Source organism: Lineus longissimus, chromosome 7 (genome assembly GCF_910592395.1).
Source record: "Lineus longissimus chromosome 7, tnLinLong1.2, whole genome shotgun sequence".
NCBI lineage: Eukaryota > Metazoa > Nemertea > Pilidiophora > Heteronemertea > Lineidae > Lineus > Lineus longissimus.
The window spans coordinates 19,013,694-19,038,799 of NC_088314.1; the positions used below are offsets into that span (position 1 = coordinate 19,013,694).

At 42.0% G+C, this 25,106-nt stretch overlaps 2 protein-coding genes across 3 annotated transcripts; one reads left to right on the forward strand and one right to left on the reverse strand.

Moving 5' to 3' along the window:
- The first annotated feature begins 1,714 nt into the window (after window positions 1-1,714).
- On the forward strand, window positions 1,715-14,228 carry LOC135491052 (dystroglycan 1-like). 2 transcript variants are annotated; one of them, XM_064776692.1, is made up of 5 exons: window positions 1,715-1,833; window positions 2,427-2,819; window positions 5,702-10,076; window positions 10,787-11,548; window positions 12,040-14,228. In XM_064776692.1, exons 2-5 carry the CDS (start codon window positions 2,571-2,573, stop codon window positions 13,200-13,202), a joined length of 6,549 nt encoding a protein of 2,182 aa, XP_064632762.1. In that variant the 5' UTR covers window positions 1,715-1,833; window positions 2,427-2,570; the 3' UTR covers window positions 13,203-14,228. The 2 variants fall into 2 exon arrangements, with proteins under 2 accessions (XP_064632762.1, XP_064632763.1); XM_064776693.1 differs by having other exon boundaries at window positions 5,702-6,734.
- Window positions 14,229-16,150: 1,922 nt separating this feature from the next.
- Window positions 16,151-25,103, reverse strand: LOC135491478 (integrator complex subunit 13-like). The gene is made up of 18 exons (XM_064777377.1): window positions 25,008-25,103; window positions 24,168-24,663; window positions 23,480-23,554; window positions 23,089-23,291; window positions 22,485-22,565; window positions 22,082-22,172; window positions 21,591-21,719; window positions 21,159-21,243; window positions 20,816-20,908; window positions 20,205-20,294; window positions 19,788-19,966; window positions 19,261-19,345; window positions 19,070-19,146; window positions 18,645-18,802; window positions 18,280-18,495; window positions 18,057-18,175; window positions 17,414-17,555; window positions 16,151-17,071 (listed from the first exon to the last, which is right to left on the reverse strand). Exons 2-18 carry the CDS (start codon window positions 24,408-24,410, stop codon window positions 16,978-16,980), a joined length of 2,160 nt encoding a protein of 719 aa, XP_064633447.1. The 5' UTR covers window positions 24,411-24,663; window positions 25,008-25,103; the 3' UTR covers window positions 16,151-16,977.
- Between the last annotated feature and the right edge of the window lie 3 nt (window positions 25,104-25,106).

Consider the following 25,106-nt stretch of genomic DNA (forward strand, 5'->3'; position numbering starts at 1 on the left):
CAAACGTCAGCCAGAGACAGGGCCTGATCGACCTGTTCAACTACGGAGAATGGTGCGGACAATACCACAGCGGTGTGGTCCTCGTCACTGACGACGCGGAGGCGGCCCTGAAGCGCTGCTGCACGTGTGATGATGACATTGATACTTGTAGGTCAGTAAATAAAGGATCATCATCGTGATGTGCTCAATGACCATGAGCTCCATGTCGCCCTGGCAGATGTCGCTCTCTGGTGTTCTCTAACACCTCACGTTGAAATGAATATATCCATGTATTCCGGTTGTGACTTTGTTCTTAAATACACCGTGGCCATGTATTTTCATCATAGCAGTGCTGAAATCACTTGGTCTTCAGATGGAGGGTGTCATTTCCACGGCCCTCACAAAAGACTTAGAGGAACATTTGCGGGACAAGAACACACTTTCTGCTATTCACTTCCAGGCAGTGTCGCCAGCCTATTGATGAAATTGACGAAGCGTGTCTTCAGCATGATTACTGTCTTGTTTGTGGTCGAACGTAAGTTAGATTTTTAGTTTCTGGCAAGATACAGTACTGGTGTAACATGCACCAGTGTCCCCAGAAGAATTCTTTGTCCTTTCCTATTGTTCCGTGACGGATTTAGAAGCATTTTCACTACTGGTAGAATCAGTGTGTTGCATTTTTCGACCTGCTGCCAACCAAGACGACGACCAGCCGACCAGCCCGCAAAATGGTTTCACCTCGGGATCACCTTACAATATATTTCTATATATATTTAGAATATCACACTTGTTTTTCAGACATCCTCTCCGCGCCCAAGATTGTGACTGTCAAGTTATAATTACCAGCGAGGCCAGCGCTGCTGATTGTGCCACCTCGCCAAACGTGAAAACGTGCCTGGCGTATAGGCTCCTTCTCTTGAGTGTTTTCGAGAACTTTCCGTGTGTTTGCACGAAGACCGAGTCTTGCCCTTTTACCCTTGGGCTCATCGGAGATGGTCATTGCCTTTTACCGAACCACAAGTGGTGCTGAAGTCGAATGAACCTAAGACATCTCGCCGAATTGACCAGCGCAAACGGATGACATTTACATGGAGGACGGCAGACGGAGCGATAAAGATTAGTATATAAATAAACTCTCCCATGCCAGCGACTTTCATCTTAATTCAATGTAATTCATCATTGTGGAGAATAATTATACTTACTCTTACTAACTCACTCCTTCGAATATATTGACATTTCTGAGTCAACTGTGCCACTGATTTAAGTAGACTGAGGATGGTCGGGACGGCTCCTGATCAAGTTCACAGCCACATCAAAAGCTGTATATTCGGTTCAACGATAAACAAACGTAGCAGTGTTTCATCAGTGAAATTATTTGGCCCTCCTGAGGCGGAGTGTATTGAAAACCACTGTTATATTGGTATATTTTGAGTCCAATCCCCTCATAGCCATTGCTGTCTTCAAGTTCAATTCACAACACACCTTGGAGAGGATATGGGCTATTGAGGAAAGATACAGAAAAAAACACAATACTTATTACACAGCGCTTATTAGACTTGGATGAAACTGAAACTGGACAGCTTTCACAACCAATCAAGGACTGTCCACGACAAGACGTTTAGCTGAAATACCTAACAACAGATGGCAGCAGCAGGCGTCCCATCACCTCGCTACCTTGAAATCTGTAATGCATTGGACATGTACAACGTACCTGAGCAATGTTATAGGGCAAGGTTGAATGGTTAAGCGGTCAGAAGTTGAAACGGCCCGAGTAAATAAACGATAATATCACCAAATCTGTGGACTTAATTGTGAAATCAAAATATGTAACGTGTTGGACTGTCAATTAGTAAGGTGAGTAAGTACAAAAAAGTTGCAAAAATTACCGTTATTTGGCGTAGGGATTGTCACAAGAAGTGGTCAGTTTTTCCTTATTTTTGTTGTGTATTCCACCCTGTACATTCAGTGATTCACTATATAGGCCGAGGCATAGTAGTGCATTGTGTGTAAAGATCATACAACTTACAAGTTTGTTCGAAACTTAAAATCCCCCACCCATGTTTGTTACTCCTCCCCAAGTCATTTTGTGTTGAGTGTGTAATCCGTGATTTAGGTCACAATTTCGAAAATTCCTGAGCGAGCGGTTTTCAAACTCCGCCTCTCAATATTTCAAACTTCATATTTCATTATAATTGTACTTGTAGGCTATATGATATAGGAGTAGGCCTATCAACAACCCGAATCTCAGGATACCCTGGCCTTGAGCCTGCAGTCTGAATGCACCCCCCACCACCACCATAAATCCAATGAAGGGAGTGACTAGCTCCTTACCTCTCTCTCATCAAGTTGTTTTAGAATACAGCACTGGGGTGGTTTTTCAGACGTTGTCAATCATGTTTCAATTGGTCTTGTGCTTGTACTTTAGATGTTAAATTTCACTTTTCCAGGGATACACTGCAAAGGAACGTTCTAACCCATAGCTGGCTGTGCATGGTCTCATGAGTTCATGATGAACAATGCTAAATTGTGATCGGATATCCGAATCTGGCCAAAAATGAGACATGACATTGACAAAAACACTGACTTAGTCCATGATGAGGTTTCGCCACAAGAACTTCTCCGTATTCTTGTGTCTGTTCGTCTCCTGCTTCCAAGGTGGCTTACTCATCGTTGCCGGTGACGATGACATCTTCAGCCTACTTGGAGATACGGAAGCGGGCAAGGAAGATGGGAAGATTACCCCGAGCACTCCCATCCCAGACCTGGTGGCTGTTGCCAGTAAACTGCTCAAGTACAAATTGCCAGATGATGTTTTTAGGGACAAGACTGCTTCCTATGAGGTATGAATTTTTTTTCTCAGCCTCATTTCTGATGTTGTTGATTACTCAATTTCAATCTTTGGTGTTGTTGATTTCGAAAACCCTCATTCTTTTTTTCCTTAGGGAATTGCTCCTGTTTTTAATCGGGAAACCCTGCTAAAAAACCCTGCAGGTCGTTGAGTTTATAGTCTCTTGCAGTTACAGAAATATTGCAGAAAATATGTCGCCATGACCGAGTGTCTTCTACTTTTTTGACTGAGTCTCACAGGAATTGTCGCTGAAGATGAAGTGAGTTGCAATATGATTTAGTCACCAGGTCAGAAAAATTAGCTTTGAGGTAGCCTTGATTGAAGGTCAGAACTTGGCAGAAGTGAAAACCAAGTTTTATAGAATGTCTGATACATCTAGGCTGCAGAAGGTACAGTTTCACTCCGTGAACAGTCACAACCATTTACCTGGCTGGAATACTCCACCTTCTGGACCAGGTGATGATCTTGTGCATTTTTACACTAAATACAGTAGAACCTCTCTATTAAGGACACCCTCAGGACTGTCAAGTGCTGTCCTTAATAGAGAGTTGTCCTGATTAGAGAGGTCAAATTGAATGGAAACAGCCAATTTGGGACCAAACCTAGTGTCCTTAATAGAGAGGTGTCCGCTAAGGGAGGTTCCACTGAACATGTTATACTCGTGTGCAGATGCCACGCTCACACTATTATTCCCCTTCAGTGATTCATCCATCAATGAGGTCATGTTGATCCAAGATGTTGCATCTGTCTTGGATTCCTTTTGTATCAAGTTGTGTTTATTTTACACATTGTTTGTAGCAGGCCTCTCTATTGCATGTTTGCTGCACTCTTAAGGTGTAACCCAAATTTACAGTCTATGAGAAATCTAGGTTCATGAGATGTGATTTTTTTCTGCTTCAGATAGTATTCTGGTGGCTTCTTCATCATTCACATCTACTCAGTACTGTGTCATCTTCTTTCATTTAGAGAATAAACTGCATTTAAACGATAATACAATCACATTATTCATCCAAAGTTGCCAGGAAGTTTATCTCATTTGAGTGATCCCTATTCAGAAACCCGCTGTGAAATTATGTCTTGGGACATATCTAATTGAGGTGATTTGTAAGCCAAACAAACATATCTATCGGGGTTATTTGTACACCTGACAAAGAGGTTGTGTATTCATTCATCATAATTGCTGTCAATAAGTGTCATATTTCTTTGATTGAGCCAAAGGCATAGATCTCATTGTTGAGGCATTCATGCTATAAATCACAATGTCATCATAAAGCAAAGGAAATTTTTGTAAACATGGAAAGTAAACCTCATTACCTTTTGAAAAGAATTTGACATGACTTTGCTTTGAAGAGTGCAGGCCAAAAAATGGCCATTTATTTAAGAAATGTTGCCACAATCACATAGAATGCATCTAATTATAGTAGAATGGATCAAATTAGTATAAAAATTCTCCAAGACCAATAGCAATAGGATCAAAGGGTATAAAAATTCAGAGGTAATGCTTTTAAGGCCTATAGCTTACTAATCCTAATACATGTACTATAAATTTGAGACAAAGCTGCACATGGGTGTCTTTCTCCTTATAAATAGTTTCCTTTACTGAGTAAATTATAGCTGTGACTGGTCTGATGTACTTGTACATGTAGGCTTCGTGTTCATGTTTCACACATTAGGGCCTAGTATACTATAAGTGGTCATGTTATTGTGGTTGGCTAAGTAAATAGGGAAGATTTCATTATTCCAACTGCCAGTGGTAAGGTGGCCAGTGCACATGGGGTCCTACAATCATTGTATGAGAAGTTAAAAGTTGAAAGAATATGATATTCATAAGTTTGTTGGCACTTTGCATTAAGATAATCACTGTCTTTTAATTTAATCCTTATCTTCTTTACATAAATTCTTTGCATATTCTATAAAACCCACTGACTTAAAGCTGAAGGGTTGCTTTTTAAAAATTGTACCTGCCTGTTATAAATTGTAAGTGAATGTACAAATATACATTATTTTTGCAGTGCAAAAAAGAGCTGCAAAAAATGTCCCTAACTCAAAGAGGTTATCTGACTCATGATTTTATGCCCATTATTAAGTTACATATGCATGACCACATACCACATGCATTTGTACTTAGTTTGTAATTACTATCGAGTTTTAAACTTGGCACCAAGGTCCAGCCCATTGTGTAAACACGGCAAGGTAATCTAAAAATCAATAAATTCAATAAGGAATGAATGATTGGGAATTTCGTGCACTGCAGGTATTCTCTATTGCATATTTCTCAATGGCTTTCAGTTTGCTTCTGAATTTTGATGAAAAATCCATCATAGTCACGCTAATGGTTGAAAAATAACCAACGTTTGTTAGCAAAATATTCTGCGTGCTTAGATTGTGATGCGATGATTTTTGCTGTTACATATATTAGTTTTCTACTCCGAGAATATGGCTCGGCATTTAAAAAAGCTTGGAATCTGGTATGGATGACTTTGTTACAATTATTTCTCTCATGGGGGAAGCCAAAATAGTTGTTTATTCCCAACATATATCACTGCAGAGTTGGCACTAATGTAGTAAATTCAAGAAATTTTAGTGAAACTGATCAGAAAATAAACAAAAAATATTTCCAAGTGGGGAAAAAAAGGTCAGAAAATCATAAATATGTCACATTTCTTTCACATTCACAGAATGGATAGACTGGCTGATCAACAATTCGACCAAGCGCCAATATTCTGGGACATCTGCGTCATGTAAAATCATAAAATGTCTTTTCTGTTGCAGGCATCTAAAGTAATCAGGTTGGAGAAGAAAGATGCCTCAATCAAAATGCCAATCAAATGTCAATTAACTAATCAATTAAATTAACTTTCTCTTCAATTTCAGGTGATTGATGCCACGACTCACAAAAATCCGTCCAACTGGCTTTACATTGATGCTGACTCTCGCTTGCTATATGCTTTGCCTTCGCCATTTGAACAAGGAATCTCCATGCTACAGATCTCCGTCAACGGTGACGTCATTGCACAGTTCACCATCACCGTCTATCCACGCCAAGATCGATCAACCTCCCCAGCTTTCGTACCTCCCGCAATCAAAGATCAACTCAAACCTTATAATGAGAATTCGCTATGCACAGACAACCGAATACGTTCCGTGGTCATTTTCGATCAAGATTTCGAAAAGTTATCGGCGAAGGAAAAAGCTTCTTTAGTTGGGAAAATGTCGGATTTTCTTTCGCTCGATGAACGTTTGATCTCTTTGTCATCGTGGAAGGGTTACGGTACGAACCACCCAGACACATCCGTCCTTGCCGCCGGGCCTGGCAACATCATCGGCCAAAGCAAACGCAGCGGCTTAGAAATGACGTGGCACCTCGCTTGTGGGGAATTCAGACAACTAAACGATTTTACCAAAATTCTTGAACATAATATTTTAGGGGGGCGGATTTCTGATGAAGCTGGTTACCCTGTCGTCGGTTGGCAGGTTATGACGGTCGGCCAGAGGAAGCACGCGCGGTTAAAGCGAGCTGTGAATGCTGCGTCGACTCCAGTGCTTACAAGCTCTCTCCCGACCGCTTCCATCTTGTCGACAACAACAAAACCTGTTGCATCGACGTCTGCTGTTTTGGAAAGCTCAACTGTGGTCATGACAAGTAGTGCTTCAATCAAAACAACACAAGTGGTGTCTCCAACTTCATCTTCAACAATGACGTCTGCTACAAGTTCGTCAGTTTCGTCGTCGAGCACCGTCCTAGAATCATCCACGCCGATCAAGTCATCTGGAAGTCTTCCAGCAACCAGCGGAGTGAGTCTGCAGTCAACTCCTTCATTATCGCAGAAAACGTCATTCACCATAACTCCAACACCGTCCAGTATATTTTCAACGTCCACGCCACCGACAACAGTGGTGTCATCTGGTGAGGTCTTGCAGTCCTCGAGCATGCCGCCTTCAGAATCATCAGTGACTCCGTCCGCATCTGCTACCAGCGCTTTAGTGCCTAGCTTGACCCCTTCCTCGAGTGGCAGTCCACCACTCACCAGTGTGCCGAGTAGCTTAGCTTCCAGTGCTTTTATTTCATCCACTTTCAGTTTTAGCATGACCGCGAACATTAGTGTTACCACCAGTGTAGAAATTACATCAACCCCTAGCTTTTCGCTTGCTCAGAACTCAACTGACATTTCGTCAAGTGCTTTACTAACTGCAACCCCAAGCATGCTAGACTCTTCATCAACATACAGTTCTTTATTTACGTCGATCGATTCAAGCGTCATGACTATGGACGTCACGACCACAACAGCCTTGCTGACATCAGGAACAATCACTTTGTCACCGTCAACTTCAAGTTCAAATGGTACAAGTGACATTCCACAAACCACAGTTCTAACTACACCAGTATTTTCGACAACATTTCAGGCAACGAGCTCCGATGGTTCAATCCAAGTCACGCCTACACCTTCAATTACGCCAACAAGTGGAGTTGTGCTACCAACGGCGGAATCAAGTTCTGTAGTTTCAATTTCAACTTTGTACTCGTCCATTCCAAGTGTGACCCTGACGTCTGCTGCAACCAGCTCCGATGTCGTCAATCCAACTCCAAGTGCCATCCAGAATCAAACGGCTTCTTCGTCTTCCATTGAAATGACTTCAACATCCCAAACGTCTGTCACATTCCAATCAACGTCTGCTACATTCCAATCAACGTCTGCCACAATCGAACCGACGTCTGCTCTTATTCTGACATCAACACCGTTCATTCGGACCTCGCTGCCAAGTTCTGCCTTTGAATCAACTCCTCACCTGACACAAGTATGGACACAATTCACAAGCCCGAGTTTCTCATCTCCAAACGCCTCCAGCGTAACTGCAACGCAGACTGAGTCTTCAACACCAGTGACTGTTAGTACGATAGAAGCAACGCCGACTCTTGATCTGACGTACCTAACCAGTCCTATGGTTCCAACATCATCACCATCATCCTTCATGAGTGCGACGTCCGTTTCTGCAACTCCATCCTTCGAGGCGACACAGTCCCTCATAGAACCGACAACCGTCTCCATCCAGCCGTCATCCAATTTGAATGCCACAGACTCCACGTTTCAGACCACAAGCATTCCATTTGCATCCTCCCTTTCTCCAACCGTATTGCCTACTTCAACCATTCCAGTGACTTTGACACCAAGTTTCGATTCGTCACGAATTACACACATTCCAAGTCCAACGTTTTCCCAAGTGGATTCTACAGTTGGACCCTCTGTTACTACTACAATGTCAGGCAATACAACCTACATTCCAAGTACACTTTTGATCAGTTCCACTGAAGTAGCCAAGACAATCAGTCCGACAAGTACTTCATCCACTCTAAGTTCCAGTGCTACTGCAGTACCCTCCACGAGTACCTCAGAGATCTTTGGGACAACCAGCCCAACCATATCAATGAGTTCAATGGACTCTGTGACTGTAACATCCACTGTGATTTATTCCACAAGCGTCTTTCCTACCTCGGAGGTAGCAAAGACAATAAGTGTCACACAACCTATAAGTTCATTCCAGTCGGTCACTCCTACATCAGTGATCGCAGCAAATTCCAGCATGACCCCTTCCGTGACGACAGAATTCTCAACGGTGCAGATGTCCACTACGCCGTCTGTAGAATCATCGAATGTGAGCGCGATCTTGACGACTGTTCCCACCGCTATGATGACATCATCTGTGGACACTTTGTCCTATACCGCTGTCCCCAGCGAGAGTTACACTGCCGTGCCTACTCAAACAAGTATCATGTCATCAGGATTCACAAGTGTTTTCAAGAGCAGTCCCTACCTGAGTACACCAACCATAGTTATCACACCGAGCCCTTCTTTAAACTTCTCGGATATAAGTTCAACTTTTGCATCACAGATAACATTTTCAACAACAATTGACATTCAACCGACGTCTTCTAGCAGTATAAGTCCATCAGTTACCTTATTTCCAACAAGTAAAGTTCCTACAAGCCTATTTTCAAGTATGGAACCTTCAAGTACTTTTTCTGTCAACTTCACCAGTTCAAGTCCGAGTGTTGGCCTCACTGGAACAGTTTCGCCGAGTTTTGTGACCTCAGTAGATTTATCTGGGAGTATCACTCTAACGCCTACAAAGACTTTGGCCACTATCGAGACGTCATCTTTCGATACGACCACAGCATTTGTCACGCCTGTGACTGTGATATCATCACCAACTGTTTCGTTTGAAACCAGCAATATGGTCACAGTGATGCCATCGGTATCGGTTTCTTCAGATTCTTTGTCAACTTCGGATGTTACTCCTACTGCTACCGAAACGGATACACTTGGTACAACCGGAATTCTTTTGACACCTTCAATGACGCAGTCAGTTGAGCCATCGTTGGAAAGCTCGCCTGTTATGAGCATTGCTCCAGTTGTTACACCGACTGCAACCTCAAGTACTATTGAAACAGGGGTACCGACCTCAGCTTTACCTTCTATGGATGAAAGCAGTACTGCGTTGCCCCTGACCAGTTCTCCTGCTGGAACTATGACTCTTACCATGACGCCGTCCATATCCGTATCGATAGAGCCGCAAACATCAGTGTTACTGAGCAGCCCTCTTCCCTATACAAGTACTGTAGGACAAACAAGTATTATTTCAACGGGAATTCTTTCTAGTTTAACAATCGAGCCTACAGCAACAGGTGACGTCATCAGCATCAGTCATACTCCTGTGACAGAGACAGTTTTCACGACACCAGTGTTTCCAAGTGTGTCTACATCATATTATACAGTGCCTTCTGGACTTCTTACCTCATCCGCATCAACTCCAGTGCTACAGACCTCATCGGTCCCTGTAGCATCATCACCAACACCGTCAATCGAAAGCTCAGTATCCCCAAGTTTCACGGATATCACGAGTCCGATGCCCACTACGTCAGTGATTTCGGAGTCTCCAAGTCCACCCAGTACCCTGGTCATAACAAGTTCTTCACTTACAACCACCCAAAGCTCAACTATTGTCCAACCAGAGTCTAGCTCATTGAGTTTGACAACACCTCTGATGACAAGTATTGCAACATCGATGATGGATTCAACTGTGATAGCAAGCTCATCTGTCCTGGTTACCAGTTCAGCAGGGTCTCCCACGCCAGAGGTTTCTTCCATGCCAGTACCGTCCACTACAGTGACAGAATCGTCTCTGGTTTCAACCATGATCCGTCCGTCTTCAACGGCTGTGGTGCCGTCGAGTAGTGTAGTAGTTACAACAGGTAGATATAGAGGGCTTCCATGCAATGACTATCCAATGGGTGCATGGATGCAGAATTCCTTGTCACCTTGAAAGATTGTTCTAATGCTTCACTTGACAGAAGCATCATGAGAGTAGGTTAGTTTTGAGGGACATTCCCTTGGGTGTAAAAACTGTTTGAGATAGACAATTTTGGGATTATGGGAACATTTTCCTCGAGATCTGGTATTTGCCTCCGGACAGAAAACTGGTAACTTGTAGTTCTTTTGACATTATTGGATCGTCTTTGCATGGTTAGGATAATTAATATAATGTAATTTAGAATTAGAAAAAGACACGTAGCTGTCGTGAGATCAAGCTTTAATGCATGTGCATGATTAGAGGTTTCCTTTAACGTAGTAATGGTGAGGTTGGATTGGAAGTTCATTCCCAAGTTTACTGCATAAAAATTTCAGTGGTGGATCATGAAATTTTGGGAGGGAGGTGCAGCCCTATCCAGACAGCTCAGTGCACGATTGTGGAAATGAGGTGGTCTGGGAAAAATTTGAAATTTAAGTCCAATCTGCGGTTTTGGGCATCTGAGTGCTGAAGTTAAAAGTTGTTGTTTACTTCTTTGTGTGAGGCACACACCTCTTGTGCCCCTCTCAAACTGCCATCCAAAGCACAAAGTCCTGACTAATCTCAATTCCAGCATGACATTGCATGAAATTCAGGTCAAGTTTTCCTTTACAGCTACTCCTACCTCGCCAGTGCCATCGGAGCCTCCAGTTCTGGTGAAGCCCATCACTACCTTGGACGTACCGTTCAAGAAATACTTCCAGATCCAGGTACCCGCTGACATGTTCCAGGACCCCATGGAGGGGTCGACGCGAGCGCTCTCCCTAACTCTCCTGGACGGAAATAACGCAGCACTCCAACCTGATTCTTGGGTCCAATTCAATCAGACGTCACAAACGATCGAGGGAATCTCACTCAACACAGCGGTGTTATTATCCCCGCAACAATTCGTGCTACGTGCTGAGAATTCTGCTGGCCTTTATGTCACGGATGCCTTCGTGTTTACAGTGAATCAAAGTCTAGCGAATGTGAAACGCAACCATTTATTCAGTGCAACTTATGATATTCAATACGATTCATTTATTAGTTCAGTCCCAAACGTTATTACGCTGCTCAATCGTATTGGAACGTACTTCTCCGACGGATCGGCAGAAAAACTTCAAATTGACTCTGTACGGGCCAAATCTGTTGTAGTAGATTGGTATAATGATACTTTGCCGCAAAACACGTGCGATAATGTCGGTATTCAGGACTTGTTTTCAAGACTTGCCTACAATAATGGTACCCCTAAAGTCGAGTTCGTAGCGGCGATGGGCGTTGAGTATCCTGTCACGAATGTCGGGCTGACCTTAATGGGAAGTTGTGCACCCACGACCACGATCAGTCCTTCTACTACTACTACATCGGTGCCTACTAGTAGCGTAGTTGTGACAACAGGTAAATATAGAGGGCATACGCGTGAGGCTACCCGTGAGTAAAAAGATGCAGAATTGAAGATCATTTTGGACATGTCAGTAAAGTTGTGAGATACTACTAGAAGAGGTTCAGAGCAAGACCTTTGAGGCTTGATATACTGATACCAGCAGACTGTTTATTTTTCCGGTGTTATGAGCCAAATCTGCATGTTTTTGCTTTGCATGAGCTGTCGGCCAAAAATATAACCCTTCATTCATGTCTGCATTTTGATTTTGAGCATGGCATGCGTGTGAAGACATAATCAAACTGTTTGTTTCATCTAATAAAATCTTGGAATTTGGTAATGAGAGATTACAATATCTAGTTCATATACCAGCACTGTAGTTTCTATCAAAATGCTGGACCAAGTCTTGCTGTTAAAAGGATGAGATAGATAACAAACGCGGCAATATAAAGAGATATGTGCTCCATCAGAACTCACTTATCTAATCTTGTCAAATTTTCCTTTACAGTTACTCCTACCTCACCTGTGCCATCGGAGCCTCCAGCTCTGGTGAAGCCCATCACGGCCTTAGACGTACCGTTCAAGAAATACTTCCAGATCCAGATACCCACTGATACGTTCAAGGACCCCATGGAGGGGATGACACGAAACCTTTCACTGACTTTACTCGATGGAAATAACAATGCACTCAAACCAGAGTCCTGGGTCCAGTTTAATCGGACGTCACAAACAATCGAGGGCATCGCTCTTGATGCAGTGCTTGCAGACTCCCCGCAACAATTTGTGCTCCGTGCTGAGAACTCTGCTAAACTTGCCGTAACCGATGCCTTTGTTATGATGGTTAATCGAACTCTTGCTAGTGTGCAACGAAACCATTTATTCAGTGCGACGTATGATTTGCAATATGATACATTCATGAGTTCTGTCTCAAATGTTACTTCGCTGCTGAATCGAATTGGAGAATTCTTTTCCGACGTATCTTCAGAAAAAATTCAAATTGATGCCATACGGGCGGGCTCTGTAATAATCGATTGGAGTAACGATACGCTGCTGCCAAACTCGTGTGAAAATACAACAATAAATGAGTTGTTTTCAAGACTTTCGTACAATAATGGTACGCCTAAACCAGAGTTTGTAACCGCAATGGGTACGGATTATCCTGTCACGAATGTCGGGGTGAACTTCACGGGGAGTTGTACTCCCGTTGTGTTACCTTATGGTAATGATGGGACTGTTTACATCGCAATACTCGTGCCGATCATTATCGTCCTCATCGTAATCATCGCAATCGTGATTTACTGCATTTGTAATCGTCGACAGAAGCGCCTGTCGGGACGTTTCCTAATCGACGAGGATTCAGCCGTCTATAGAAACGATCGCAAACCCGTGTTCATGCCGGCAGATTTAGAGATGTCAGACTTTTACGAGGCACCGAAAAAGCCACGGAAGCCTCTAATGTTTGACAACGAGGGTGCAGAAAACTACCCAAGCAGTGACGCCCCCTATGAGCAACCAGTGGACCGGCCTGAACCACCAAATTATTTGATTTCGATGGATCCATCCCTGCGGTATGCACAATCGTCACCGCCCCCTAGTTATCACAGTGACACTTCTAATCCGCCGCCTTCTTACAGGTTACCCCCGCCATACAAGAATCATTCAAAAACGTGATGCCTTGTCTGCTTGCAAATATTACTTAACAGGGGATATTGCTATATACTGGGTGACACAAAAAAGATAACCCACTTTTGATTTTGAATACTGTTAGAGTGATGTTTTTGGATTTATTCAAAATGAAAAGTAGGAAGTCTTTTTTGTTTCACCCAGTACATGTGTAGGACTTCCTCGGATTTAGTTATCACCTTTTTGCACTCTACTTAAAGATTAACAAGTCGCCAGGCAAATATTTTTGATGAGATTGTGTTACCGAGATTTCCACGGAAATATTTGTCATTACACTCATGGTGTTACTTAATACAATGTCCTGATAAGTTCAGGTACGTGCTTGAACAATTAGTGTCTCCAAAGAATATTATTCCAGAGAGTACATGCAACTTTCTTTTCCTGAAGACAAGCAATATTTATCCCTCATTGCAATAATATTTCACCTCTGCAATAAAAAATCATTGTCTGTGGTGTTAATCTGTATTCTTTGTTCCTTTTCTGTACAATGCAAAAAATTATTAAGGTATATTTATTCATCACCAGGTTTAATGTAAATATATTTTGATTATGCATGATTTGTACCCATTATGTAACCTGCTGATTAAACATATTGATTCTAATTGTAATTATGATAATAAGGTATTATATATTTATCAAGAGATCTGTAGGTTTTAGAAAATTTGAATCATGATCTAATTGTGATTACTGAGCCTTTGAGGTAGCATGTTACAATGACAACGCCAAGAAATACACTTTTCGAATTAAGTTCAGAATACTGTAAAACCAAGTAATGCTCACAAAGCAATAAGTTTGCAGATTTTCATGGTAGACTGAATCCTAAGTCTGCTTCCGAACTTGAAGGGGGTTCTCATTTTAGAAATAAAGCAGCATTTGTAGTTGGAGCTGGGTAAACCATGTTTAAGATTCAATTTGGATATCATTGCATGTAATGAATGCTCGCTTCTGGGGACGATTTGTATTGTACATGCTTAACCTGAGATGCTCGACTGTACCCATTTATACAAATAAATATTTTAGAGAAAATATTTGCCTTGCTACAATTTGTTTTCAAAGGAAAGGAGCATTGCATCAGGCTGCTATGGAAAACAGCTTGTCCTTGGGGCGGGCGAGTACAACCCACTCTCCTCGGGGACAGCCTGAAAAGGGAGCAATTCACCAGGTGCTTCTTATCCCTGTTGGAGAGCAACCTACTGTCTTTTGAGACACCCTGAATAGGTGTTATTCACCAAACCCTTCATGTTCTTAACACCTTCAGCGCCGAACCACGTAGAATCCCCCTCCCCTTTGAGCTGGTTATTGGAATCTCGTGGACTTCATGAAAGAACTACGCCATCGCCATCTTCAGGGCAAGGTAGGAACTGAAAAGACCGTTTTTTTTCAGTTCCTACCTTGCCCTGAAGATGGCGATGGAGTAGTTCTTTCATGAAGTCATTTAAAGTTCTGAACTACGCCATCGCCATCTTCAGGGCACGGGAGGAACTGAAAAGAACTGAAAAGACAGTTTGGTCTTTTCAGTTCCTACCTTACCCTGAAGATGGCGATGGCGTAGTTCTTACATGAAGTCCATGAGACTCCGATAACCAGCTCAAAGAGGGGGGTTTGTGTCACACGTAGATCTACGTCGTTCGGCGCTGAAGGTGTTAATGGAGGACAACCTATTGTCTTTTGAGACACCCGAATAGGGAGTTCTTCATCAGGTATACCTTGTCCTTGTTGGAGAACAACCTATTGTCTTCTGGGACACCCTGTATAGGGAGCTCTTCATCAAGTACATCTTGTCCTTGTTGGAAACTAACTTACGTCTTGTCCTTGTTGGAGAACAACCAACTATCTTTGAGACACCCTGGATAGGGAGCTCTACATACGCTTAACTTGTCCTTTGCAGGAGAACAACCTACTGTCTGGGGAGCTTCTCATCAAGCAAATATTGTCCTTGTTTGAGAACAACCTACTATTTTTTAGACATCCTGAAGGGAGCTCTTCATCAAATGCATATTGTCCTCGTAGGAGAAACGTCCATGGTGTTTTGAGACTACCTGAATAGGGAGCTCTCTATCAAGCACTTGTCCTTGTTGGAGAACACCTATTGTCTCTTGAGTCCTGGGAACTCTTTATCACTTTCATCCTGTCCCTGTTTGAGATCAACTCTTCTTTGGGACATCCTGAATTGGACATTCTTCATCTAGTCCTTCCTGTACTTGTTGGAGAACACCATATACTGTCTGTAGACAACCTATTGTCTTTTTGAGACACCCTGAATAGGGAGCTCTTCATCAAGCCCTTCTTGGAGGACAATCACCTATCTTTAGGACATCCAGAATAGGAAGTTTATCACTGAGTAAACTGGTCCTTGTTGGAGGACAACCTTCATCAAGTACACCATACACTTGCTGGAGAGCAAACTGCTGTTTTGGGATGCCCTGTGTAAGTAGCCCATTATGAAGTACCGGTACATATTGCTCTTGCTGGAGAACAACCTTGTATATCTGAGACACTGAATAGGGAGCTCTACATTGAGCACATCTTGTCCTTGCTGAGGAGCAAACCATTGTCTTTTAAGACGTCCTGAATAATGAGTTCTTCATCAAGCACAACTTGTCTGCGTTGGAGAACAACCTACTGTTTTTGAGACGCCCTGAATAGGGAGTTCTTCATCAAGCACAACTTGTCTGCGTTGGAGAACAACCTACTGTTTTTGAGACGCCCTGAATAGGGAGTTCTTCATCAAGCACAACTTGTCTGCGTTGGAGAACAACCTACTGTTTTCGAGACACCCTGAATAGGGAGTTTTTCATCAAGCACTCTGTCCTTGTATGAGAACTAAAACTGTTTTTTGAGACGCCCTGAATAGGGAGTTCTATATTAAGCACAACATGTCCGTGTTGGACAAGAGATCAAGAACAACAACATATTCTATTCTCATGGCTTTATTACAAATTCATGTAAATGAGCTACATGCACACTAAAACCAGAATGCCAATCCCTCATTTGAGGATCCTGAATCAGCAACACTGTTGGTAGAAATCAAAACTAAATTTCCAAATTTCATTTCTGGTTTATCATGCAAATTGATAAGCACCCAAGATTATGAAGCACTAACCAGGGTATACTTATTCATGTGCATGTGTAACCGATTACAATGCAAACATTTCATCTAAAGGTGTGCCCTCGGCATTGCTGTACCAAAATTTTACTGTCCATCCTCTGAGGTTTCAAAGTCCTCTTTCATTCACAATTTGTGTCGTAATCACAATCTCTTATAGCCCTTTTTAAGGACCATGATCAAAGGCAGTGATATTGTTAGGAAATTGTCTCATCATAATCAAGTGTATTGTACCGGTAGTGAACTGCCAGCATATCTCCATTAACTTTTGTATAACCAAACATTGCATTTCGCACAAAGCACAGGTCAATGGAATTTTCAAATGACGGTCTAGCTTGATCAAGGTGTTACAAATAGATCATGCTGGGCCTGACATGATCGAGTCGAGACGAATGCAGGGAGACCAGCAGGCAATACTTTGATCAGCTGAGATCAATCCAGCTGGGACCTTTGCCTGACAGGCAGGGACTGCCTTCTGATAGGACGAGAAAAGTCAAAACTCTGAGTGAAACCAAGCTGACAATTCTGTCAAGCTGGAACTCGAGTCACAATCAGATCTGAATCAATCCCACATGTCCAGGGAACATGAAAAGGCCTGCATCCACTGATCCATTTTTCTAAAATTTCGTAAATATTTCCAAACTTGACCAACAATGTTCATTTCTTGACTTGTTGATTCTGTTGTTGCGGCAGCTTTCGCTGTTGTTGTTGTTGTTGTTGTTGAGCTGGTGGTGCATTCTCCCCCTCTTCCCTAAAAGAGACAAGAGATACTTATGCTGATATCGCTGGATTTGGCTCAATGACGCCGAATTACACTGTCCACAAGTATAGCAGCAGGTCTTGATCACTACCAATTCATCAGTAAACTTGATTTTTCCAGCTTTTTTCACACAATAGAGTGTTTAGATTGCCTCTCTTTGACAACTGATGGCACCATTTTGCATTGGTGCCCATGTAATGACAGCATTTCAAAAGGCACTTTGCCACATTCTGTGTAGGTTTTTCTGTGCCCCCAAATTTCTTTGTGTCAAGCTCTGCACACCCCAGGTGGCAGTAGCTGTTGGTATAAATTCATGCCACCTTTTCTACTCACCCTTCCTCCATCTCCTGATTCAAATGTTTGTAGAGTTCCGCCTGGATGCCGTTGTTTTCATTGCGACCATCAAACTCGGCATGTCTTTGGGAATGTATCGTTGTCACTCGCGTTGTCCAGAGATTCAGCAATGATACGGGACCTGACAACGACAAAGTTAAAAAAAGTTTGAAACAAGTCCCAAAACAAGAAGTCTGCACTGAAAACCACCAAATGTTTGTGCCCCTTTCTTTTTGTGATTTGCGGCATGCCATTTCAGGGGAGAGTAAGGCCTTGCGGCAGGGCAACCACCATCTTAGGCAAAGCAGAGACTTCTAGACAGAGACACAGCATGGGGCGAAGGAGGCAGAAACTAACTCCGTGGCCAGCAGATGAAGACTGAGACACAACTACTGATGGGCCAGGTCACGCAAAGCACAGCCAGAGATCTGCTTGAGGCACTAGAGGGGACAGGTCCAAGGCATCCACCAGAGTCCTTACTCTCCTGGTGTTAAAAGCAGGGCAAGATCACGGCAGAGGCTAGATCAGAGATCTACTTGCGATGCTGGAGGGAAGAGGAGCAAGCCACCTGCCAGCCTCATTACTCTCCTGGAGTAAAAGACAAGGAAAATTGACAAGATCACAAATTCTAATCTCGTCTCACCTGACTTTCCTGACGTGCTAAAACCACTCGGCTTGAATTTCTTCACTGGTGGCTCCTCTTTGATGGGCAACTTTTTACTATTGTAATCCTCCTTTTCTCGATCGGTCATTTTCTGATATCTGCAACCAAACACAAAAGATTTTTCAACATCATTCGTAGGATACTGGTAGCAGAGATCCCAAGTTTTTTTTGTGGATATTTTTTTTTAGGGCTTCCTACTCACTTGTCTAAATCCTTCCACGCAGGCTCTGCTTCATTCGTCTCCATCTTCTCCTCTTTCACCTTGACCTCTTGACCTTTCTTGTGACCTTTGACCTCGCCATCCTGTTTACGACAGAGTAGCAGACACTCCAGGACCCGCTCGTGGTTTGGGGAGGCGTCGACGTGGGCCCGCACTAACGTCTCCATTTCTGACCACATCTGTCGGTACTGTTCCTCTCTGAAACGTAAAAGATAACAAGAGTCAAATTACGAAGGTCAACAATCCTTTGCAAATGGATTTCTAAACAAAAATTTCAAGAGTTCAAGAGGGAAGAACACCAAAAATCTTAGTGCCATTTTCTTGTGAAATAGACTATAGGGTCGTACCTCTTTGGCCCCTTGCCCCGGCTGCCTGTCATCGTTACAGGTAGCGCCTCGTTACGGCTCTCCATCTCGACCAGATGAAAGATAGCCTTCTTACAATCCAAAACTTCCTCTTCGTCAAGCTTTTCTTTCACTATAAGCGAAGGTAACGGGTCGAGATGCTGAAACAAATATGCTAAATATTACAAAGTGACCTGACAAACTTTTGTAATATTTTCCATTTTTGGGAACAGCCGTCAAAACTCCCAATAACAAGACCAAAGAGTCTCTTTCCCTATTCATAGTTGTAGGGCCTCAAGTCAATAAAACCGATGCAGAAATTTAACAATGTTCAAGAAATTGCTAAAATCTGCAATTTACCGAGTGGAAAATATTCTGTTTTGAAATTTGATTTAAAGGGAAGAAATAGTCAGAGCAAGTGTACTTACTGATAACATGTTGAATATGATTGAATCCCCGATAGTCATCGGCCAAACTCGTAACATTCTTTCTATCTGGCCCATCGCTGGAGCAAAGGAAAAGAGATTCTACATTTGGTAAAAGAAATATATTTTGTGGAGAAAATCTATTTGGATCAAGATGCCGGTGATGATGATGATTAAGTGCAAAATATGTTCACCTCTTTTCATGGGTAATTCGTCAGTCTCCTCATCAACATCTATGGCAGGTGCCAGGCGGTTTTCCCGCATAAATTCACCAAAATCCTGAAAGAGAATGAAAGTTTTTACATGCTGCTTCAGCCAGGTGCCAATTGGGCCTATTGGCCAAGTGACTCCGTCTCTGGCCAGAGTAGAGTCCATGCAAGCTACTCATATTTCTCACTTAGTGGGATCTTTTGCTTGCCCTGACATAGACATCTGACACAAAGACTATGAAAACAAGGAATTTTAGTTCCTTGAAAGCCACACTGGTTCATCCAGAAGTGAAATCCTGTGTCCTCATCAAAATCCTCAAAACCTCAAAATAAGATGTTGATATAGGGAAATGTGGAAGATGCCAAAATCAACTGTGGTACTTTTTATGACCATACCAATGGACATGACCTGTCACTGGAATTCTCTCAATCGCCACTTTCTGATATTGCTACTCAAAACCTGACAGACATGAGAAAATTCTAAAAGTTTGAAAAACTTTGTGGTGACATACCGTGATCCTATAATCTGTGACCCTGCCTCCACAGCCCTCACTGATGGACGGCGGTTCCTCCAGGATCGACCGTGACGTCGACAACACATGGATGTAGATCTCTCCACCGTGACTCGCTAGCATATGAGACATCACTTTAATACCAGTCTTACGAGGTTGTTCCAACATGACTGCTCTCCCTGAAAGCAGAGGTTCATATCAAATTGAAATGCTGAACTAATATTAACCCAGTCTGATGAAAACTATAGAGTGAAAATTATTGAATGTCAGTTATGCCGAACATCAATCTTATCAACTGAGTATTCAGATTGTTTCGTAACCGTCAAATCCTCAGCTCAAGCGCCGCAACAAAATTGGGTATTTGCTACACGTCTTCTGCAATTTCCCGAAGATTCATTGTCAGAGCAGGTTACTCACCATTCAATAAAAAGTTTGTCAAACACAGCGACGGCCGACCGTTGACATCAACAGGAGTCACGCGATATGCACCAGTACAGTGATGAAGTTCTGGAAGGCAGAATAGTATTTTACATGTATTATAAAAAACATTTTTATAGCGCTTAACGTTGTTAAAACTTCTAAGCGCTTTACAATTTATAATAAAACAATAAAACATCATTACATGATAGAATAAAAGTCATTACTAAAGAAAACGTGCAAGTGGGATTTAAATTTAAAAAAAAAAAAAAAAAAGGATTCAGAAGAATTTCTTAAAAATATGAGTTTTTAGTGCAGTTTTAAAACGACCCAGGGTACTCTGGCCACGAACACTATTTGGCAGCTCATTCCATAGCTTTGGTCCCGCCACTTCACGAAATACTTCAATACTTCACGAAAGTCATGCAAAAACCATAAATATAAATCATAGACAAATCTGAATGGCCTAGTGGTTAGGTGTCTGCTATACAAACGTCAAGGTGAAGGTCTGTGGCCTGCGGGAAGCTCATTCCGATGTGGCCAGTTGGTCAGCTGACAGGGCATAACTATTTCTTTATGGTACTCTTCGGTTTTAACTCTCACAAACTTACCTGCTGCGTTCGACTTAGGTGTGCACCATTTTAACGTGATCGTTTCAGAATAGAGGCCCTCTTTTGATGGATATATGAGCCCTTCAGCATTTCCTGAAATAACAGTACAGTGGTTAAGTACTTGACTTTCAATGCTATACAACTGTGACCCAACATCAAAAGTGATAGCAAGTCAAATTTGGGGCATATTGAGTTGTCCACTTGCTCATACATGTATAGCTTAGGCTAAAAGCTACATTTTATTACCACACCAATCTTTGTTTCTTCTGTGGTGCTTAAGACATTCATGTATGAACACAACCTTAAGCTTGGCATAATTTACAATGCTGCCCCAAAATCTTACCTGATTGTATGAGCTCTTGATGAGCTTTCCTCGAATGGAGCAGCTCCACATCATAGTTGGCTGATGAACTGGCATTTTGCTCTTCCTGTCAGAAGATGATTATTATTTCATGAATTGAGTTTGTAAACGTGAGCAGTGCATACAAGTACATTATAGTTGCCCAAAAAGAACATTTTATAAACAAATTTACAGGCAAGAGTGGGTGCATGGAACAGTCAGTGCAGTAGGTGCTACGCAAGCTAAATATATGATGGTCGATGCCTCTCACAAGGAGATGCTGATCATATTGACACATCCGTTTTCAAAATTACAAAACAATGATTTTGAAGGCCATTTTGGCTGCCAGAATTTCCCACCATTTCCAACAAGTGTGTTCTAGCTTTAAGAGCAATGAAATGTGAAAAGTTGGAACATCAAATTTTGACACATTACCTTCATTGGAATTCCTGTGACTGTGGTTGATGTGAGGTTATAATGTCTCGAGGCAATCTGAATGAGTTTCGAGGCAATAAATCTTCCCGACTGGCTGACGTGGACTTCGTAGGAAATATTGGGAGAGAGCTGAAATGTAGCACAGCATAATATGACAGATTTCTCGGTATGCTCCTGGAAACCAAATAACACCACAACAGAAATCTAGCAAGCAAAGGTTTTCTGGACTTTTTATTCAGTCTTCAGGCTCAGAGCAGCGCACTAGACATCTTATTTTGGCCCATTTCACACATACTATACTCATTAGCACCGTGACACTGAGGTACTTGGATATCGCAAGTAATCAAAACGACCATTTGAAGCACATATTGGTGCATAAAACCTGAAAAATACATGGTGCTCATTTGAGAAACCGTCTTTCAAATGAGGGCTTGTCCCCGACCTGATCAAAGGAGGTGTATCCGAGTGACAGACAGAGCTATGTAGCTTACCTCTTGTTTATTTTTACTTGGTATGGCGGACTCCTCCCCAACCGGACTAACGAGTATCATATGAACTTCACAGTGGTGGATCGGCATGAGGCTGAAAGGGATGAGAACGCAACCTAGGTTTTGACAGATTTGATGGTTCTACAATACAATGGAATATATGAGCATCGGGCACAAACTCATCCTACTTGATATTGTCAACTGTCCACAGCAGTTTCTGTAACTAATTTCTATGCACTGTGAGAGGAAGTTAGCTCAGCTTAACAGTGAGGACGCTTCCTATACCTTCACTGCCATAGCTGGTCAGGTGTTAGGTCAGAGTGCCCTCTCTTAGACTGACTACTGTCACCAGTTTGAAGGGCCAAGTCTGCACACAGATGTCTCCCTTCCCTAATGCATCACTTACTTATCTGTATTCGCCGCTAATTTGTTTTCTTGTTGTACAACATCTGTTAAACAATCCGCTAGCATTCTGTAGAAGTTTTCACTGAAATAGAATTGAAAGATGGTCAAAGTGAAGAAAACAACTTATGCTCTTTTTCTTGATGGAAAAATGTACACAAGTTCAATATGTCTTTATAGCTTGTGGCTTAAGGGTCCTCTCCATCTGTCTTCAAAGCAGCTTACTTGTTTTGGAAAAGCAGGACATCGAAGGGGGTGTCAAATTTGATGACTCGCACACTCCCACAAGTCAACAACACTTCTCCGTTTCATACTTTGGTGCTACAGAGGAACCTCCCCTAGCCAACACCTCTGTTTAACAGGACACCCTCATAAGAAGGAGAGAGATTTTGGTCTCAAATATGGTGTTTCTATAAGCTCTGTAATCAGGACACCTCCCTATTAAGGACAGCATTTGTCTGTCAAAGGGTTTCCGTAATACAGAGGTTCTGCTGTATTTTAACTGTCTTCCACGTTTCGAATAGATTTTTCATCCAAAACCAGAAACTTTTACATGTAAGTGTCACACACCTGATACCAAAAAAGATCGAAATTCCTTAAGCTGTTACCTTTTTAAAGACGTTATGCATATTATTCTCCCCCTATTGAGCACACTGTTAGCTTGTTCCGTGTGAGACGTCGTCATCTTTTGCTGAATGTCCGAAGGATCACATAGGGCCTGGATTGCTTCAGTTAGACCACTTATCAATTCTGTCGAGTTGCATTTCTCGGATTCGACAGGTGGGCCTAGTTGAGCTAATCCAGTCAATAACTGAAAATAATAGACTATCAAGTGAAAGAAAATTTCTTCAGCACCTTTGCCTGAGAGGAGTCCGTCCGAGGCTGCTGTCTACTCGGATTGATTTTTTTGCTTGTCAAGGCATAGGCAAAGCTTTAAAAAAGATGTTCCTTACAAATGATGTGATTTGTTTTTAAAGTGACACAATATTCGTTTCTTACCTGTTGTGAATTCTGCTCAGTTGGTTGCCACGTGTTTAAGCTTGTGCACGAGGAATCACAGACCATCACCTGAATCTGAAAACAATTCAAGATCTCTCTAGTCTAACCATAATGCCACTGAAAGTTCATTTATTGTTGCATTTGATTATAATTTTCATTCATCCCAAATAGGTAGCTCGTCATTCTTGAGGACAGACAGGCCTCTCAATTACATGATTCCTACACCGTATAACGGTGTAGGCCGTACAGGATGTCCCCAAATTAGGTCTTTTTTTTCTTCTTTTTTTTTAATAATATGACCCCTGAAGCGTTTTTTGACCCCTAACATAACCAAATCTCATCCAAATGGCCTAATTTTATAGTTTTACCCTAGAATTATGATTTTTCAGGTGTATGTGGTTATATCAGTCACTAACTTTGATTTATGATGTCGCTGTTCAGGCAATTTGGCGCGATGAAATGTCCCCAAATTAAGCTAAAAAGCAAAAAAACATGTCCCCAAAATAGGCTAAAAAAATACAGGGTGTAGAGGTCTCCACGTAATTGAAAGGCCTGACAGAGTCGCAACCAGAACATTGGGATAGAATCACTTCAATATATGACTTTTGGCTAAGAAGATGTTGCTGTATTTGCAGATGTCAATATTTTCACATTTTGGTCGGGACAGAAGATGAAAAAGTAAACCTACCAATTTGTCTTCCGGGTAGATGTCCCAGATAATTCTGCAGTACTCCAGCGCTGCTTCTACATTACAAGTCCACATTGTCTTGGTGATGGGAGCGAGCGGCAGTAGGCCTGGGGCCCGCCCCTTCTGTAACACATCAAAATCAGTGCTCTGTTGGGACGATTCCATCATCTCCGCACCATGATCGAGGATGATAATTGTCTTGTGTGTGTGCGGAAACAGCAAACTCTCTTTTTCTTGCATCATGATGAGTTTTTAACAGTACCAAAAGTTATCATCTAAATGACAGTCCGCTTGTAAATGATTGTGAGTTCAATTTTTGGACCTTGAAGAGCAAAGTTGGACTAAACAATCATGCTCAATTGTGTCGTTGCTAAGTACGGAATCATCAATACCATGGGTCTTGTGTTGTCCCAATCTTTGTGGAGTCACTGTAGGCTCCAGATAGATGGAGCAATACAGTGTACAGTATGCCAAACTTCAGCTCTTTTAGTTAGTTCTGCAAAGTAGAACAAGTGCCGAAGTGGCATTATCGTCAAGCAAAAATATTTATTATCAACGGTGGATCATTCATCAACGAAGACTGCAGGAGCCTCATGTACTCTGGTGTATGCATATTTACCGCTGAATTACCAGGAACCAAATAAAGGGAAGGCACCAATATCAGGTTTTTTTACTACTTTTGATTTGGAATCTTATTGAGTTGTTCTGATTGATATAGGGGACATAAAATTTTGCCAAAAAAGACCTCAAAACATCTCTCAAATATATAGAAAGTACGGAAATAACAGAACTTATTTTGAATTGAGCTATTGCTATATGTATATATCGGTATATGTTTACCATATGTTCATTCTTTGAGCAAAATGCTAGTTCCCCAAAGCGTCAAATCTACTATTATGTCCAAAATAAATTGAAAAATTGAAGAAGGAAATCTTGTTG

Coding starts and splice junctions, on each gene's coding strand:
- LOC135491052 (XM_064776692.1), top strand. CDS start 2,571: ATGATGAGGTTTCGCCACAAGAACTTCTCCGTATTCTTGTGTCTGTTC. Junction 10,077..10,786: donor TAGTGTAGTAGTTACAACAG/GTAGATATAGAG, acceptor TTTCCTTTACAG/CTACTCCTACCTCGCCAGTG. Junction 11,549..12,039: donor TAGCGTAGTTGTGACAACAG/GTAAATATAGAG, acceptor TTTCCTTTACAG/TTACTCCTACCTCACCTGTG.
- LOC135491478 (XM_064777377.1), bottom strand. CDS start 24,410: ATGATGCAAGAAAAAGAGAGTTTGCTGTTTCCGCACACACACAAGACA. Junction 18,496..18,644: donor CGGGGCAAGGGGCCAAAGAG/GTACGACCCTAT, acceptor TTTACGTTTCAG/AGAGGAACAGTACCGACAGA. Junction 17,556..18,056: donor TAGCACGTCAGGAAAGTCAG/GTGAGACGAGAT, acceptor TGTCGTTGTCAG/GTCCCGTATCATTGCTGAAT.